Genomic DNA, 18,782 nt, shown 5'->3' with positions numbered 1-18,782 from the left:
CTCCGGTGCAGGTAAACAACAATCAATGGAGTTCGCCCCAACTTGCACGAACACATCAGTCTGCGCCCGGCAGGCAGTCGAGACAGATGTGCCATTTTATGTGAGAGAAATAACAATAATTATTGGATAATACAGGGTTTTCCAATGAGAGGTGTTATTTTGATATTCAATCATATTTCATTATCATCAGGTTTCGTTGCTTGTGTGGCACGTAGCGCCGTCTTGTTGAAAGTAAACATTGTCCAGATCAATACCATCCAATTCCGGCCATAAAAAATCATTAATCATCTCTCGATAGCGCAATCCATTCACCGTAACTGTTGCTCCAGCCTCATTTTCGAAAAAGTAAGGTCCAATGACTCCGCCGGACCTTAACCGCACCAAACAGTCACACGTTGAGGATAGAGAGGCTTTTCAACAATAACTCTTGGGTTTTTCGAGCCCCAGATGCGACAATTTTGCTTGTTGACGAAGCCACCGAGGTGGAAATGGGCCTCATCACTCAAGATGATTTGCATTTGATTCACTCAAGTGAATTTTAATAATTTCAATGCGTTCCATTTTTATAAATGGCGTAGTTTCTACTTGTCAAATGTCAAAAAATGACAGCTTCAAAAGTAACATCTACCGAAATAGCAGGCTATTCAAAATAACACCTCTTATTGGAAAACCCTGTATTATACTAGTGTCGTTATACGATGCTTGGTTACAAATTGCAGCCTCCAGGAATAACCAATGGATGAATTGAGAAAATGAAATGAATCCTTGACGGCAGTTTTTCGTAAACATGCGAAGAAGAAGAAGGACTCAATAGCTTCTAGCATCCACCATCTTTGTTTCTACCAACCTTTTAAAGTTACATCTTCAGTAATTAAATAATTTTAATAACAACTTAAAACATGATAATAACGGTGTAACGTGTTCTATTACACAGAAATGAACTGTAAATCAAATCCACAAAAAAACAACAGTGTAAAGCCCATTCAATTGGTTTTGAAAAATCACGGGAAAAGTGGAATGAAGGAACAGCCTACCTTAAATTCCCAAGAATCCCGGCAATAGGGCTGTCGACGAACTTGCACTGTTCACGGTGTGAAATTTCCTCCAAAACGAGATAATCTTTAATATGATTTTGATATTTGCAAACAGACCACAAAGCATGTGAATAATACGACGAGGACACGACAATTGCACCTTCTTGCTACACGACACGAATACGAAAGTTGTATTTGCGACTATTTACAATGCAACAAATCATCTTCTTCTTTCCAAGTGTGGGTATGGCGTTTTTTAAGGAAGGAAATGGATAGTATATGATGGGAAAAATGGTAGGTATCATCCAAAACTGTTTCAATACTAAACAAACGGAATATATTTTTTGTTGATTTTTGCTAAATACTATTCTTTACAAATTTGGTGTTAACAAATCTCATAGGTTCTGCGCACTCAGGCAGCTAGTAGATTCCCAAGTTTCGCACTACTGCTCTGGCGCCGTTAGTATGTTTTGTGTGGACCTAAGAAATATGACGGAAGTTCCCATAGGTGCTGATAGTCATAACGCACCTACGGGATTTGGGATTCATTTCCAGACTCGCTCTTGGGCAGTACGAGTATAATTCGGACGAGTGGATTTATTAGCACAGAATTTGAATGATTCGCTGTTTAAAGTTCGGTAAAATTGTAATAAATTTTAAGTCTTATTTCCTTATTTTTGATGGGACTTTAGAAAAAACCGCCACTGCTGGTAAGACAATACATAATTTTGGAAAACAACACAAATTAACACATAATTAAGAAATTACTGTTATAGGATGCGAGTTCGACGCTTTCCTCATCGTTCTCGCATGCTATTGGGGTGTCGTATTGATTAAAATAAAGATGGTTGTGTTTTTCAGAATCTATTGTTTAATACACTTATTGCAACATTACTAACACGACATTAATTCATAATATATGTAAGCGAGTCACGTACGCGAGCAGCTAGCTGAACCAGTTCCCAAAAGCGAATGAAGATGGCCGATTATTGCTCCGCTCAGCAGGTAAGTAGAACGCTGGGATACCATGCGGGAAAAATAATATTATGGCTACAAAATGCGCGCGTGGTGACTGCCTATACTGTCTAAAATGCTATTTTACAGCCAGCATTGCCCGATGCGGTTTGTATTTGGCGGGTTTGTATTTGAGCGGTCATCCCAGTAGTTAAGTGTGACTCTTATCCATAGAATGTAAATATTTTTGGATTGATTTCCTGGAAACAATGTATTCTTATTCTGTGCCATGTGCTTATTCCAGGGTATTCGCAGCTTGCCTCTGGTGGACTCCCCGGACTCTATGATACTCCTGGGATCCGTGCAGAGGGCAGAGCTGGTCCGACTGATTGACAAACACGTAGGGAGGGAGAGACGATTACAGGTAAATTACATCAAAATTATTATTCACATTTAGAAATAAACAGTTTTCCACAAATTGAAAATGCCACCTTTTAGCAATTTAAAAATTATGTGACAATACAGAAACTTCACATCTGTATGATAATAATAATAAGTTAACAAAATATTCGCATCAGGTGAAAGAAATATGTATTAAATCAATATATATTATAAAAGTAAGCTTACAATGTGCGTGCCGCTAAAACTCAGAAACGAGTCCCGGTACGATCAAGAGAGTTAGTGTGGTAGCCCTCTATCCAGAGGCGGTTCCTTGGTACGTGCATTTGTGCATTGCACTGCTTGTCTTCAATCTCCACATAACAAATTACAACGACATCTGTGCCCCAGTGATCGATGTAAGAAATTCGTAATTCCCGTCAGGTCATTATTTGAGCTATCTTCTAGTAAAAAAATCCCGCGCAAGAGCAAGCAATTGTGCATACCCCGATATGCACAGAACCAACTTTTACCATACTACTAAAACAGCATCGGGCGGTATCGAGACAGCCCGAAGTAGCCGAAACGGTGACATGAGCGAGACAGATTACACTCTTAACGTCAAATTACGTGTTAGAGCAGTGCAGATACATAACCCATCCGTGCATTATCGAAGTGCTTTGACGGCGAGTGAATTTTGCATCACTTTGATCATGCGTAATCCAATGCGTTTGGAATGGATTCGCTTAGAAATACTAATGTTCAATGTTAACGCAACAACATTAACACATTGGAACTCGTTTGATAAGCGTTTAAATCAAACGGTTTCGCTATATTTTCAACGATGAATTGAGTGTCCTTTATTTTCAAGATAATTTTGTATTATTTAATCAGTTATTTTACAAATATAACTTAGAAGATAGAATGAATTGAAGTAGGTGTTCCCATTCATTAATTTGCTCCACCTAAATTACAGACTAGGTACATTTTAAAAGTGAAATGCACTGCTGGTAATTACAGTCACGGGCCGCGTCTGCCTCTATCCCCCATCCATGAAGAAGGTTCCCGTTTTTACCTGAAAGGCGTGCTTTTGAAGATATAAGGGCTGAAAGTTTCGCCCTCTAGAAATCTCTAGAACAGTCCAGAACATTTGAGAATATTCTAGAGCATTCGAGAGCATTCCACAACATTTTAGAACATCCTGGAACATTCTGGAATATTGTGGAATGTTTGGGAATAGTCTAGAATGTTCGGGAACATCCCGGAACATTCCAGATCATAATGAACTAAAAACGGGATTACTGGCGTTTTCTGATAAATACATTGGTATCTTTAAATACAGGGTTTTCCAATAAGAGGTGTTATTTTGATATTCAATCGTAAAAGATCAATGGTTTCGTTGCTTGTGTGGCACGTAGCGCCGTCTTGTTGAAAGTAAACGTTGTCCAGATCAATACCATCCAATTCCGGCCATAAAAAATCATTAATCATCTCTCGATAGCGCAATCCATTCACCGTAACTGTTGCTCCTGCCTCATTTTCGAAACAGTAAGGTCCAATGACTCCGCCGGCCCTTTAACCGCACCAAACAATCGCACGTTGAGGATAGAGAGCCTTTTCAACAATAACTCTTGGGTTTTCCGAGCCCCAGGTGTGACGATTTTGCTTGTTGATGAAGCCACCGAGGTGGAAATGGGCCTCATCACTCAAGATGATTTGCATTTGATTCACTCAAGTGAATTTCAATGCGTTGTTGAAGCGTGTATCGTTCCATTTTTATTAATGGGGTAGTTTCTACTTGTCAAATGTCAAAAAATGACAGCTTCAAAAGTAACATCTACCGAAATAGCGGGCTATTCAAAATAACACCTCTTATTGGAAAACCCTGTAGTATAAAACAAAGTCACTATCCGCGTCTGTCTGTTCGCTTAGTTCTTCTAAACTATGCAACGGAGTTTGATAGGGTTTTTTAGAAAATTTCTCATGGAAGATTTATATATATAATTCATGGATATTATATTTATTGAAAGTAGAGAAAAGTCGAGCGATGCCGGGTTCACGTCAGCTGGAAACAAATAAAAATAATTGATAGTTGATCACTGCACAAGTTTCTACAATAGACTGACCAGTACAATTCTCTCCAGGTTTACTCAGGTATGTATTCCAACACTGTCAGAATGGGGTAATAGTTGATGCATATACATAGTTACATCGACAGTTATGACGGAACAATATTGGCCATACAAACCACGTTGGCGCCATTATGACGGGATTTAATCCCTCAATAGGAACCTTGATGATGTAAATGAAGTAATAAAAAGAGATATGAATTACAACATTTTATTTATTTCTACAGCGTACAAAACCAGAGCAAACTAGAGATCTCCAAAATTTTCATAATTGAATTTAATCTCAGGGCGTGTGCGTCAGATCGAAGATCTTGCGCATCGGACTTTTTAATAATAGGTAGCAATGATAAATGGTGTGACTAAAAAAGAGATCAAGAATAAGTAACATAAGGAAACGTGTGTGACATAAGTATTCTAACCTGTTATAAAGAGAAGAGGGCGCCAAACATCACTTTACATGATGTTAAATTTAGTTGAGAAAAGCAACGACCAGCAAAACGATTATAATACGTTGCGTCATTCTTCACCCAAAGATCGATGTCTCGAAATGTTTGTCCAATGTCGTTTGGAGTGTTCGCTGTGTCTTCCTGAGATAGCGTCTGCTCCCGGCGGAAGCCGTATTGGTACTGGCCGTAGACCGGAGCCGGTGTATCTTCTTGCCAGAGTTCAGTGTTACCATACTGCAGAATGATCTTGAAATGTAGCGGGCAATAAAGAACTGCTACACAGTGTTCATTTAAAAAATATTTATTTTAGGGTAGTATAGCTTCACTTTCGATTTATTTGCAATTCATTACTTTGATCTTTTATCGAATCTTAGAATAATTGTTCATACTTTAAATAAAAACAGTCTGAAATTCTACCATGTATAACTTTCTTATTTTGTAAGAAAACTAAAATTTCATTGCATGTAAAGTATGCAGTTCGAAATTGTATCTCAAAATGTTTAAATTAATACTAGGTAGGTACTTTAAAAATTAACATTAATACTAGTATTAATGTTTAAATTAATACTACTTACTTTAAAAATTAAACAGTTTCTCCAGTAAAGTTGCCAAAATTAACTTACATAGAGTATTTACTAATTAAGGTGATTCACGATTGATTAAGTGACGCTTGAGGAATACTTAATGCAATATCTCTGCACGTAATATAGTTTTTTAACAGTAATATTGCGGTATACAGAAGTAAATGGTGGAAGAAGTCGGAGACGCCCGAGAAAGAAATCATCATTGTAGAAAATAAATGTATTATTTATTTTTACAGTGCTCTTGATTAGATGATTTTTCACAAAAAACGGCTCTATACAAATCATCCAAATATCATTATTATTATTTACAAAGAACTAATTTCTTCGATTTGATGTTTTTTCTGTTTACTTTGTACGTTACAAATTTTTGCACTTTATATTTGGCCCTTTGATTTGGACATGTGGCTAGCGCCACTAGCTATGATAGACTTCACAACTGTCACAAAGGACATTGACGAATGTATTTATTTGCTTCCAGGTGGCAGCGCAGAAGCAGCAAGAAGCAGCCGAGAAAGCGAGAGAAGAACAGAAGAAGAAAGTTAGAAGGCCGTCTCGATTTGAGGTAACGCATTATAATTTCATATATTCTTTCTCTAGACGACTGTTCTGCCTAGAGCCGTCTACATAAGTATCTGAGTATCAATTTGATTTTGGTGTATTTTGGACAAAATCAATCATACAGTGAAATCTTCATCTATAGTTTTTTAAGGGACCTATTGAAAAAAACGATGAATGCGCGAAAATAGAAAAATGCTACGTTCATACAAATGTCGTGTCACTTGACTGAGCTGCACAGTGCACAGTTACCAATAAATAATTATATATTTTGTTGTTTTATGCCCATTGCTGCGACAAGGTCCATTCGAAACAAATTTATGTATGTTCGTAGTCATCTATGCCTTTTTGTTTGCATAATATTTTACAGGTAATGTTTTCTTTTTCTTAAAACACCTACGGCCGTTCTTACCAATCCTACTGATCACCACTACTCAAACGCACAACTATGCTCTTTCCAACGGAAAAGTGACAACTGAGTGATCAACCAATTTAAGGAAGCCAAACTGCTGGATTAAGCTTGCCTCAGTAAATGACTACTCATAAAAAGTGTTAACAGAGTGAAACATATTTGCGAGGCCAAGGCACGGTGGCATTAAAGTCAAGCTAATACTTTATTTTTAACATATTTCATACGCTTAAATATTAAATATCGGTTTACGTATTACAGTACTTAAAAAAATATATGCATTAATAATAAATACAATAATCAATTCGTCAATGTTAATTTAGCATTGAAAGTTTTAACTTTGATGTCATTTTATTGTCTATGAAAGTGGGCATGGCCACTCAAGATAATCAACAGTAGAGATGTTTGGAAACAGGCGAATCGAACGTTACTGAATAAATCATTTGGCTGATCGGACCCTGAGATTGATCGTTCGAAATTTTGGGAACAACGGCCGCTACATAGTGTGTTTGAATGTGTAAGGGGCTCGCGTGTGTCAGTTCCATCACTGTTGACGCAAAAGAACCCGGAGATCCTCTCTTTCGAACCTTTAGCTTCAATGTGTCTTTCTAGTTTTCGAAGATTTTCCTCAAGTAAAAAGATTGTATGGGCGTTCCACTGTGTTTGACGCCACAGAGACAACTAATGACTAATGTCAAATATTTCCTATGTTTCGTTCATTGTTTAGGAGTACCGTAAATTGAAATATGGTTGTGTGTTTTTATTTTGAAAAACAATCGATCTATCAAAATATTTAGTACAAAAATTGGGTGCTTTAAACTAAGAATGCAGTCATACAACGATATGCAGAGGAAAGATCGATGCAAGTTTTTTATTTGATGTCATTTTATTGTCTATGAAAGTGGGCGGGGCCACTTAAGTTGTTCCAAACTTTTCAAACGATCAATCTCAGGCTCCGATGAGCTAAGTGATTTTTTCAGTAACGTTCGATTCGCCTGTTTCCAACCATCTTTACCGTTGATCAGCTTAAGTGGCCCTGCCCACTTTCATAGACAATAAAATGACATCAAAGGAAAAAACTTTCGATGTTTAATTAATATTGACGAAATAATTATTGTATTTATTATTGATGCATTTAATTTTTTTTAATACTGTAATATATAGACCCATATTTTATATATATTTAAACAAACTTATGTAATATTTTAATCCGTGTCTTGGCGTCGCGAATATTTTTCACTCTGTCGACACTTTTAATAACTAGTCATTTACTGAGGCAAGCTTAATCCAGTAGTTTGGCTTCCTTAAATTGGTTGATCGCTCAGTCATCACCTTTCCGTTGCAAAGAGCATAGTTGTGCATTTGAGCAGCGTTGAGCCAAAATTTCGGCTCAACAGTTGATCAGTAAGATTGGGAACAACGGGCGTTATTTTTGTTAATTTTTTTTTAACTTTTAACTACTTCTGTAATCTTTGGGGGGGGGGTCTTTTTAAGGTAATGAATGAGAGAAAGTCCTGTGTAGGAAAAGGGTTTGTGAGGTGGATTGAAATCTGGTGGTCAGTATGCCAAGGAGTGACAGACAGTAATTTATCTCTCCCACTGCGACTGGTCGAGAAAGTCCGGCTTGAGAAGTCAATGGGTCTCCCTTAATCAGCCTCTCTCATTCCGGCATGCCACGGCTGCCAAGACCTGGACAGACCTCACCCCATGAAACCGGTCACCCATGTTAAATCACCAAACTTAGCGTACAACTTGGAGTGACTTATAGCAGAGGTGTTGGTTGCCCACTTCCCAAATTGCACTTTGCAAAATGAAAGTTTTATATATTATGTTTCTAAAATTAAACTTGGGTGAAAAGTTCCTTTTGTGTTTTTTTTTATTTTTCCAGGAATTGCCAACATTTATCCCCGATGACACCGATCCCTTGCAGCCAGTAATAAATAGAACTGAATATGTGTTAGTGTGTTTGTTGATGCTTTTACTCCAAAACCAACAGTCTAAGAGGCCTGAAAATTTGCATACTTAACAAAGAATGCGGCTTTTGAATTTATTTTGGATAATTATTTTCAAAATCACTTTGTCCAGTGTGAAAATAAGATTTTGTTTTACAGTTTTATTTAAAAAATAATCCAGCTATTAACGAAAATTGGCAGAGTGTAAAATGATCTCAGTAATGCCCTGGTGAAAAACTGAAATAATTCTGTAAGATATTTGTTTATCTGAAGTAGCAAAAAATCTCGAACGATGGGCTGAAATTTGCTCTGTTTTTTCAGTCTTGTATTTCTAGATTAACGCAACTATTTTAAGCTCACAACCGCCATGAGCTACGGAGCTTTGAAACATCCATTTAACTGTAAAAACAAACCACCGCTTTGTTTCTATCAATTATATAAAGAGCATTAAAATAGATATTTTCTCAATATGAGAAGAAATCCTTTAAGGTTGTATTTCACCATCTATGAATAATCTGTCGATTAGCCCTATTCATCACGTAACATATATAAGCTGTTTGATCATCACTTGACCTAATACATGTAGGATAACGAAAGATTTTTTAAATATTTATGTTGAGGGATCAGTAGGATTTATAGGCCCTGTTAGAAGTTCTACCGAGCCGAATCCTCTGATATGAAAATATCTGGAGTCGGTGAATTATTTTCCCATTTGATCTCTGGTGAGTTGACGTGTTGTTCTTGTATTGTTTTGTATTTATTTTGCTTATATAATGCACTTGCATAATGTGGATTGACTAGATGATCATTTGTGGAAAAGTGTGTGGAAGGGTTTAGTTTTTCCTATGGGGAAGATTTAACCTGGACTTAAAATGGGAAAAATTATTATTATTTTTAATATTATTAAAGTCGATAGTGGGGCTAAGCTTAATAGTTCTTGGTGTCCGATAATTGATGGCTACATCAAAACTAAATGCAAAAAACCATCTTAAATTTTAATTTATTATCGGCTCTTAGAGGTTGGAGTTAGCGACACGGTAATGGTAGCGCAACACGACATAATACCCCAAAAATAAATCACCATAATCATATAAACAAATAGTTAATATTTAAGTTACTTGACAAGTAGTTACTCAACAGTTTACTCAGAAATGGTGAAATATCCCTAGTTAAATACGTCGAATTTAATTGCTAATCGAATCTAATTATGCATTGGTTATATTCCAGGTATCGCCAGCTCCTGATATTTTGCGCCTTCAAGTACCTCAGTCTCCAACTCTTCACCATGGGTCTTCTGTCACCAGCACCGACCAGTCTGGTCTCATTCCTGGTAAGAAATCACCACCATTCTTTACTTAATGGAACTGATAAGTGCAATGCATTACTATGATTACATTATTTTCTGTGTAAGCGCACGAAGATAATAATTGTTTTGTTGACATTCTGAAATTTGTTGGTACCGCCGCCCCGGGAACCATTTATTGGATAACCAACACCTCTGCCATAGGTCACCCCAAGTGGTTCGCTACGTTTGGTGACTTAGCAGGGGTGCCCGGGTTCATGGGTTAAGGTTTGCCCAGGTCTTGGTGGCGGGTGCGTCGGCCCACCTTCTGCGTGGCGGGCCGGTTGGGAGATGCTGGTTGAGGGAGACCCTTTGACCTCTCCAACTGGTCTTTCGATCCATCGCCTCGCGCCGCAGACGGAGGGATATATTTATACGTCATTCCTGGACATACTGATTCCTAGATTCCTACCTACCCCTCATACCTTTTTCCTTTCCAGAACTTCCTTTCCTTCCTCTCCTTAAAAAGATCCCCCACACAGCATCCCCAAAGATAACTGAGGGAAAGGGAAATTATTTTCCTCAGGGCCTTCCGTGTGGGGTTAGTGTAAAAAAAAAATCTATTTATTTACGGCACAATAATGTCATTTACTGTAAATGTGTTGTGATTTCAGGAGCACTGTTCAGGCCAAAGTCCATCCTGAAGAAGACAAACTCCTTCACCTTGATGCGTCCCACCGTGTCGGCTTGCAACACCCCCACCTCTCCCCTGCCCCACCCCTCGGTCTACAGCACTGTCACGGGCGCTGAGAGCAGGTAAAAACTATGACATTACATACATACATGCAAATATCAATGGCCCTATCACCCTCTGAGAGTCCTTAGATTCCAGTCCTACTTAAGGATAAGGAATTTTCCTTAACCTTAAAATTAACGTATTTTGGGGCGATTCCGGTTCTACTTAAGGATAAGGAATTATCCTTAACGACGTTTATCAGATTAATGACTTTTTTGCTGTCATCCGAGAGAACTGGTTATCAGTTATCGAAAAGTCATTAAGTCCTTATCCTTAAGTAGAACCCGAATCACCCCTGAAGTCGTTAATTTTGATGTTAAGGATAATACCTTAACCTTAAGTAGAACTTGAATCGCCCCTGAATTTGTTAATTTTAAGGTTGAGTATAATCTATAATCCTTAAGTAGAATCGGAATCGCCCCTAAAGTCATTAATTTTTTATGTTAAAGACAATTTCTTATCCTTGAGTAGAACCGGAGTCCCTGATGTCATAAATTTTTTTATGTTAAGGATAATTCCTTATCGTTAAGTAGAACCGGATTTGCCCTTAAAGTTGTTAATTTTGAGGTTAAAGACAATTCCTCATCTTTAAGTAGAATCGGACCTCTCCTACTGATCTACTGTTATCTTACTACAGTTTTTGTCTATAATGTATTTGCCTTTTGTGTAATGACCTTTTACATTTAATCCTTTCAGTCCTAAATTAATACTGGCAGTGATAAACAATATTTTACTTCTCGCTTTCATGGCATCTCTCATGCAAGACTTAATTCATTACAATAATAACAGTACTCTCTCATAAACCGCCACCCCATAAACCGGGCAAGTATCCTATTAGTGAAAGTGGCGGATTATAGTACATACATACAAAATATGCTTAAAATTTTGACGGATTCGTAAAAACAGTTTTTGTTGTCAAATTTGTACTGGTTTGAAGTTACGGTAACTTGTTTACACTTGCGAGAACATTCTATTTTGTCAACTTATTCAAACAAAAAACGCAGCAGAACGAAACAAACAGAATCGCAAGTGACAGTTGCGAGATACACAGAGGATTAACCAAAATGTTCTGAAACAACAATAATGAACCCAGTGACTGGTAAAATTGTCAACTCTAGCAAGCCACTAGTTATAAGTCACTAGCTATTAATCTTAGTTACAAACCACTAGCAATAGATCGTAGTTGTAAGTCTATGTGGTAGTTAATAGGTTAAATATATAAATTAAGTTGTCTATAGAAATGATCCAATCATTATTATTAACATACAAAAACCCATTGCAGCGGCATGAAAACTTATTTTTGAAAATAACAGAGGGCGCTACTTCCATTTACAACAATTCTTAACTGTACAGTCATTAAGATAATAATAATCAGATTATTATTATTAAGCTATAGTAACCGAGTGTGTTAAGTTAACCCAACCCATCGTTGAACAATGCTTGGCGCTCGAGTCAAGCAAGTCAAGTGGATATAAATAAATGGTATTTATCAGGTAATCGAGTGGCAGATTACTGAGAGAGTAGTGTATGATGTATATATTTTGTTAATTCCCAGAATCCGAATGGCCTTCGACGCCATCTTCAAGAAGTCCCAAGTATTGCAAGACGTGAACCCGGACCCTGAAAGCGCAATGGGCCTGGCGGGTGCCGCGTCCCGAAGTGAAGTGGGGGCCGACGATTACTCCCCTCCCCCAACCCCCATCTCCAATCAGAGGTCACCCTCCATCTACAAAAAGGTGCAACTGGTAAGTTGATATAAAATTATATACTTATTGATATCCAGTACTTAATGGCTACATCAAAACTAAAAGTAGAAAACCACATTAATTTAACTAATTATACTGAAATACCGACCCCAAGAGAATTAATGCGAGCAACACGATATCACCTCTACTTGCATAAACAGACACTTCTCCACAATCTACACATCTGCCTTGATGATGGACATCGTAACGCTGTCCAAAACGTTGGCTAAAGAAGGAGGAAGTACAACACGGCATAATAATACAGGGTTTTCCAATAAGAGGTGTTATTTTGATATTCAATAGTAAAAGATCAATGGTTTCGTTGCTTGTGTGGCACGTAGCGCCGTCTTGTTAATAAATGTTGTCCAGATCAATACCATCCAATTCCGGCCATAAAAAATCATTAATCATCTCTCGATAGCGCAATCCATTCACCGTAACTGTTGCTCCAGCCTCATTTTCGAAAAAGTAAGGTCCAATGACTCCGCCGGACCATAAACCGCACCAAACAGTCACACTTTGAGGATAGAGAGGCTTTTCAATAATAACTCTTGGGTTTTCCGAGCCCCAGATGCGACAATTTTGCTTGTTGACGAAGCCACCGAGGTGGAAATGGGCCTCATCACTCAAGATGATTTGCATTCGATTCACTGAAGTGAATTTTAATAATTTCAATGCGTTGTTGAAGCGTGTATCGTTCCATTTTTATAAATGACGTAGTTTCTTCTTGTCAAATGTCAAAATATGACAGCTTCAAAAGTAACATCTACCGAAATAGCGGGCTATTCAAAATAACACCTCTTATTGGAAAACCTTGTATAATAATAATACGTTTGGTCGTGAAATTCTCATATTATATTCTATTATGTACTTATTATTTTTCTCCATTGTTATTGATGATGTTCTCTTATTCCAGCCGGGAGAACGAGTATGTGATATGTCGCACGTGGAACAGCGCGCCTGGGAGCAAGCAGAGATGGCGATGCCGGCTGACTTCATGAAGATGCGGGACCGTGACCCCACGGGCATGGAAGGCTACTGCTGCCGCATCGACCCAGCGCCCTTCCAGCTGGTGGAGAAGACTTCACTCCTCAAGGTAACTGGCAATGGAGGTCTTGCAAAACAAAGTTGTGGGGAGTATGTAGTTAAACTGCGTATATGCAAAGTTATCATAAGATGTTGAAGAATTATGCTGATGTCATTAACTGGGTGGCTGGCTATCGCGTCAGCCTTTCTGAGACGTGGAGAATGTGAATTACAATTATGCCTTATAGACTACTGTACAGCTGACGAGGTTGTCCTCCGTTGAACTCCAATATTGTGTCCTAGAATTTAGTCCGAATCCCATCACCCTCTATTGAACTCGACCGCTAGAAATTCTCCTTCCGTGTGATAGGCAGTCGTCGGTTGTCAACCCAGTGAATTCTATAAATCAGTATATTAGTGAACATTGACTTCTTGATTACGGTATTTTGCCTTATAGCTTCTTTGTATGGTGGAGGTCAAAGTGGGATGCTGAGGATATCTAGTCAATCGATGGCATTGGGAGTCACTTCTCGATTTGTTCTTTGGTTTGAATATGTCCACATTAACACAATTTATGTAATTCAGTTGAAGTGTTGGGAGCACTCTCCCCAATAAAGACTCCATTGAAATGCTTGAAGTTACTATATCAGACCGGCTCAAGTATCGGGGATCCATAGAAGCCCGAGTAAATCAGGCCTCCAAGAAGTTGGGCGTCTTGTACAGGGCTAGGAGATTCTTCAACAGTGACCAGCTGCTGACCCTGTACAAGTCTCAAGTCCGCCCAACTATTGAATTTGGGAGCCACCTTTGGGCTGGTGCCCCAAAATACTTAATAAACCTGCTTGAATCTGTTGCAAAGGAGAGCGATCCATCTGATTGACAATCCGTTGTTAACAGACCGATTGCCTTCTCTAATGCATAGACGCAATGTAGGCATGCTGTGTCTGTTCTACAGGTATTTCAATGGAGCTTGCTCCAAGGAGCTAGCAGCATTGATTCCTGATGCACCGGTGCACGCGCGCGAAACTCGACGGACACGAGCTGAACACCCGTTCACGGTTGACGTTGGCTTCATGAGAACGGGCCGTTGTGGAACGAGCTACCGGCATCTGTTTTTCTTCCCTCCTATAATCCGAGCCTCTTCAAGGCCCGCATTAACAAATCCCTTCCTACAGCCCCTACCTTATTCCGCCCAACCGAGTGGTGACATAGTTCCCCTGTCTGTACACTGCACAGGCAGGGACGCTCTTGTGAGGTGTCACATAAAAAAAAAAAAAAAATTCAGAATCCATTAGGTCCCATTCTGCACCATTTATGCACAGCGATTGTGACTGCACCGGATGCAGTATAACATACCAAATAAATAATATAATAATTTGTTTATTTTCGCAGGTCCATTCGCTGTTTTCAATGGTGGGGGTAAATATGGCGTATGTCACAACCATCGGACGTCTTATCGGCATCGTTGGATTGAAAGAGGTAAGTGACAATAATATTCACAGTGCTCTTTTTACCAAAACAATTGCAAGCCACCTCTCAAAATGGGGAATCTATTAATATTAACACACTTTGGCCGGTAAAGGTAGTTCTACCCGTTCTGTCGATTGATGCTTAACGCCGGGAAGGGGAGTTCTACTATTTGCGCCGACCTCATTTCTATGGTAGAAAAGACGGAATTATTCAATGTTTTAATATGAATATTATATAACAATCTCTTTGTAAAGGTCCCAACTATATGTACATTATTATCGAATCGTAATGCAATTCTTCTTTTTATATTTATTTTCGTGCTTTTTTTTACATCGGTATTTCAACAAAAGGATAATATATTATTTGTTATTGTAATAGTGCAATTCCTGGAATGAGGGTTTTTATGATTATGAAACCGGATTCGAAACTCTGTCTCTGGTCTGCTCCACTCAACTCCCATGTGCAAGCGAGCGAGAGATTTCGGCCGCATTTAAAGAAAGCAGGGATGGGCAAATATCGATAGGCGGTCCATAATAAACATATTACAGGGTTAATTGAGTTCAGAGATGTGCAAAATGGGTACCCAAAACCATTTGAAATGAAAAATGGAAATGGGTCAAAACTTTTCCATTTGAAAATGCAAAATGCAAAATCGTTTTTAGAAAATCATTTCAAATGTAAAATGCAAAATACCTATTTTCAAAATGCATTGAAAATGCAAAATGGTTTCTCAGGTCAAACAATTAAAATAATTATAGAATTTTTAAACAATTTTGTCATTTAATAATGGACATCAATGTAGAACAAACATATTACATGATGGTTAATCCAAAAACACCACGACTACAGATTATGAAACCACAAAAAATTTGCGCGGGACTAATGTTGCCAACGTAAAAACATAGAAACTGCTATCTAACATTTAATATTACAGCGTCATGGCCCCATGTTCAGTATTTGAATCAGTATTTTTTGTAATGGTATCGCTCAATTGCCAGGGCTCCTACCAGGGAGCAACTTGACAAATGTAAATTATCTCTCATAGCGAGGTTGAGGACCGACTGATATTTGGGGCTTATGAAAAAAAGATTAGTGGAGATAGTAGGAAGAATACATTGAGAAAAGCATTTAAAATGCAAAATGGTTTTCAGAAAAGCATTTAAAATGCAAAATGGAAAATACCCATTTTGCATTTTGCATTTCCATTTGAAATGGATTTATTTGAAATAAAGCACATCTCTGATTGAGTTGCATTTCAAATAATATTCGATTTTCGTTTAGTACTTTTATAGCTTGGGTACGCTGAGTTACTAATGTAGAATTTTTTATTAAATATTTAATTATTTTCGAAGATATAGCGATTTAAAACAAATTAATGAAATTGGCGCGGGACCTTTATTTTCGCCAGAAGACAGCGTAGCGCCAGCGCAAAAAATTCCCGCCAGAAATGTGTTAATGTCCCGTTTTTTACAAAGAATGCTATTCAATTATATTTATTTATTTTTTTTCCAGCTTCGTAAAGCGATAGAAGAAGTGAACGGGGGTACCTTTGTCGCCCCACCCCCGGTATCATTGGAAGCTCCAGAAACCCCTGAAAAGGTTCCTTTAGATCAGGAAATTACCCCCATGAAAGAGGAATCCCTCCCTCTTGCTGTCAACAGGCATGACTAGTCTGAAGATGGATATTTAGTTCAATACATACGCCATTTGGTGCAATACGTATGCCATTTGGTGCAATACATACGCCATTTGGTGCAATACATACGCCATTTGGTGCAATACGTATGCCATTTTATGAAAAATGTAGGTCATTTTGTGCAATTTGTATGCCATTTAGCGCGATACATATTTCACTTTGAACAATGCATAGTACGCCGTTTTGTACAATATTTAGTGCAATTGTATGGCAGTTTGAGCAATATTTATTCCATTTTGAGCAATACTTAGTATGCCTTTTTATCTCATATGTACGCTATTTAGTGCATAAATGAAAGCATTTTGAACAAAATATATGTATGCTATTTTGCATTTTAATTTCCACCGGTTTATTTTATTGAAATCGTTTAATCCGAGAACACAAGGGAACCACTACAAACAGTTAGCAAGCCAAGTCAACATGACTGACTAATGTAAATATTATAAATACGCAATTTATATTTTTAGTTCTGTCATAATATTATTGCATATTATTGGGCTAGTATTTTATTAAAATAATAATATTTTATAGTTTCTTTGCTTTATAATTTTCTATCTAATGCTTTATTAGAAGACTTTTTGATTTTTTGTTATCTATCTATCTATATAAATAAAAATGTTTGTTTGTTCAAAATCTCAAATTTCAGAAAGTTTTTCACCGTTTGCTTTGAAATTTTGACACAACTTTGCATTCGAATAAAGCATGTGTTTTTATATATCTATATTTATAGGGTTCCATGATAACTCAACACAGTGACAATTCAACACACTTTTAAAAAGTGATATAAAGTCATTGGAAACGATGAAATTTTTTTTTTTTTAACCTAACCTAACCTACTTAACCCAGTCAATAAAGTTTTTGTTTCATCACTTTCCATGACTTTATATAACTTTTTAAAGATGTGATGAATTATCATTGTGATGATTTATCCGGTCACCATTATATAGATATCACCTGTGACAGGTAAAAACGTGTTTAAAAAAAAAAAAAAACAGCGCCATCTGTTGGATGTAAAACAACAAGCGCTATTGTTTCTCTATTTGCACAGACGGACTGTGCCACGCAACGCGTGATGGGGTACAGCTAGTTTTTTAAATATTTGTTGCATAATGTTTTTTTGAATATTTTCCGTTTAATTTGTCTATTACAACCTACCTATTAGATTTTTCGTTTCAATCACAGTGCTATAATTGCAAAATGAACATACAATAATATTTTTTTGTATGTAGTCAATACTTCTTATTAGTCACATCACTGCTTAGGGGCCGTTCAAGTATTACGTAAGCAGATTTATTACAATTATTTACTCCCTCTTCCCCCTTGTCACCAAAAGTAAGCAAAGCTCTTACCCCCCCCCTCCCATGCTTACGTAAAAATTGGTACCTATGTGCATTTTTCTGTTAATGTATTCTGTTTTTTAAGCGAGTACCTAAACGTATTAATTATTTGTGGGAATCCCCGAATATGTATTCGGTTTTCAAACATAGACAATGTGTGGGTTGCCAATGTGTAAAACAAATTAACTACTGCTGAGCAGTGCTGACGTAATCACTATCTCGACCCCCCCACCCCCCATGTCATCAAAAATAAGCAAAGCAAAGACCCCCTGCCCCCCTATAGTGCTTACATAATACTTGAACGGCCCCTTACCAGTTTTCCGTAGATAATAGAAACAAAGGAGATATGGAATCAAATTGTTAAATTATCAAATGGTACAGAGGCGGGGGGCCGCTGTGCATAGATAAGCGCAGCAGAAGTGTGGATGAATGATGTTGGCAACACACATCTTCCCTTGCTTCTGCTATCTATGACCGAAACAAACATTTATCACTTAGTAACGCATTTAAATTAAACCATGTATTTATATTATTATTTAGATTAAGGTGAAATAAGAAGACAACTCCTATCTTACCTTCTCAGCTTACCTATTAGCGAGGTTGTTTGATGCTATGTTTATTTGTAAAAGCTTTAATTATAAAGAGGATGGCTGTATTGTAATGTGGTATTTCTTAATAATTAGCTAATGCTAATAATACTTTGAGCTGTATTGAAAATAATTAGGTATTAATAATATTAAGTAGGCGTCTGTTAATGTTATTATATTAATGTATTTGTGCACATTAAATAAGGGTTTTAATTAACAGCACTTGGTTAACTCTTCACAGGCCAAGATGCCAAACAAAACGTCTGTAACCATGTGGGTCTTCCGATGACCCCATGCATTTTTCTGTCTTATTTTAAACTATAGAAATCCCAATTATTCAGTCAATTATTAATGGTAACTTATTGTTGTGTTCCCACAAACAGTTCTCCAACTCGTCGTGGA

At 37.5% G+C, this 18,782-nt stretch overlaps 1 protein-coding gene across 1 annotated transcript in view; it reads left to right on the top strand.

Moving 5' to 3' along the window:
• ClC-a (chloride channel protein 2) overlaps nucleotides 1-16,936 on the top strand; it is a 70,099-nt gene extending 53,163 nt beyond the window's left edge. Inside the window, exons 15-22 of the mRNA XM_089649267.1 lie at nucleotides 2,293-2,412; nucleotides 6,004-6,087; nucleotides 9,669-9,771; nucleotides 10,398-10,539; nucleotides 12,075-12,264; nucleotides 13,181-13,360; nucleotides 14,683-14,769; nucleotides 16,273-16,936. Of these exons, the coding sequence (XP_089505393.1) occupies nucleotides 2,293-2,412; nucleotides 6,004-6,087; nucleotides 9,669-9,771; nucleotides 10,398-10,539; nucleotides 12,075-12,264; nucleotides 13,181-13,360; nucleotides 14,683-14,769; nucleotides 16,273-16,431 (1,065 nt within the window). The 3' untranslated portion in view covers nucleotides 16,432-16,936. The remainder of the gene's footprint in view (nucleotides 1-2,292; nucleotides 2,413-6,003; nucleotides 6,088-9,668; nucleotides 9,772-10,397; nucleotides 10,540-12,074; nucleotides 12,265-13,180; nucleotides 13,361-14,682; nucleotides 14,770-16,272) is intronic.
• Nucleotides 16,937-18,782: the final 1,846 nt, after the last annotated feature.

This window comes from Hesperophylax consimilis, chromosome 29 (genome assembly GCF_061612785.1).
Source record: "Hesperophylax consimilis isolate HC1 chromosome 29, BYU_Hcon_1.0, whole genome shotgun sequence".
NCBI lineage: Eukaryota > Metazoa > Arthropoda > Insecta > Trichoptera > Limnephilidae > Hesperophylax > Hesperophylax consimilis.
The sequence above is the reverse complement of the archived record's forward strand: the minus strand, read 5'-3'. Positions and strand labels throughout refer to the sequence as shown.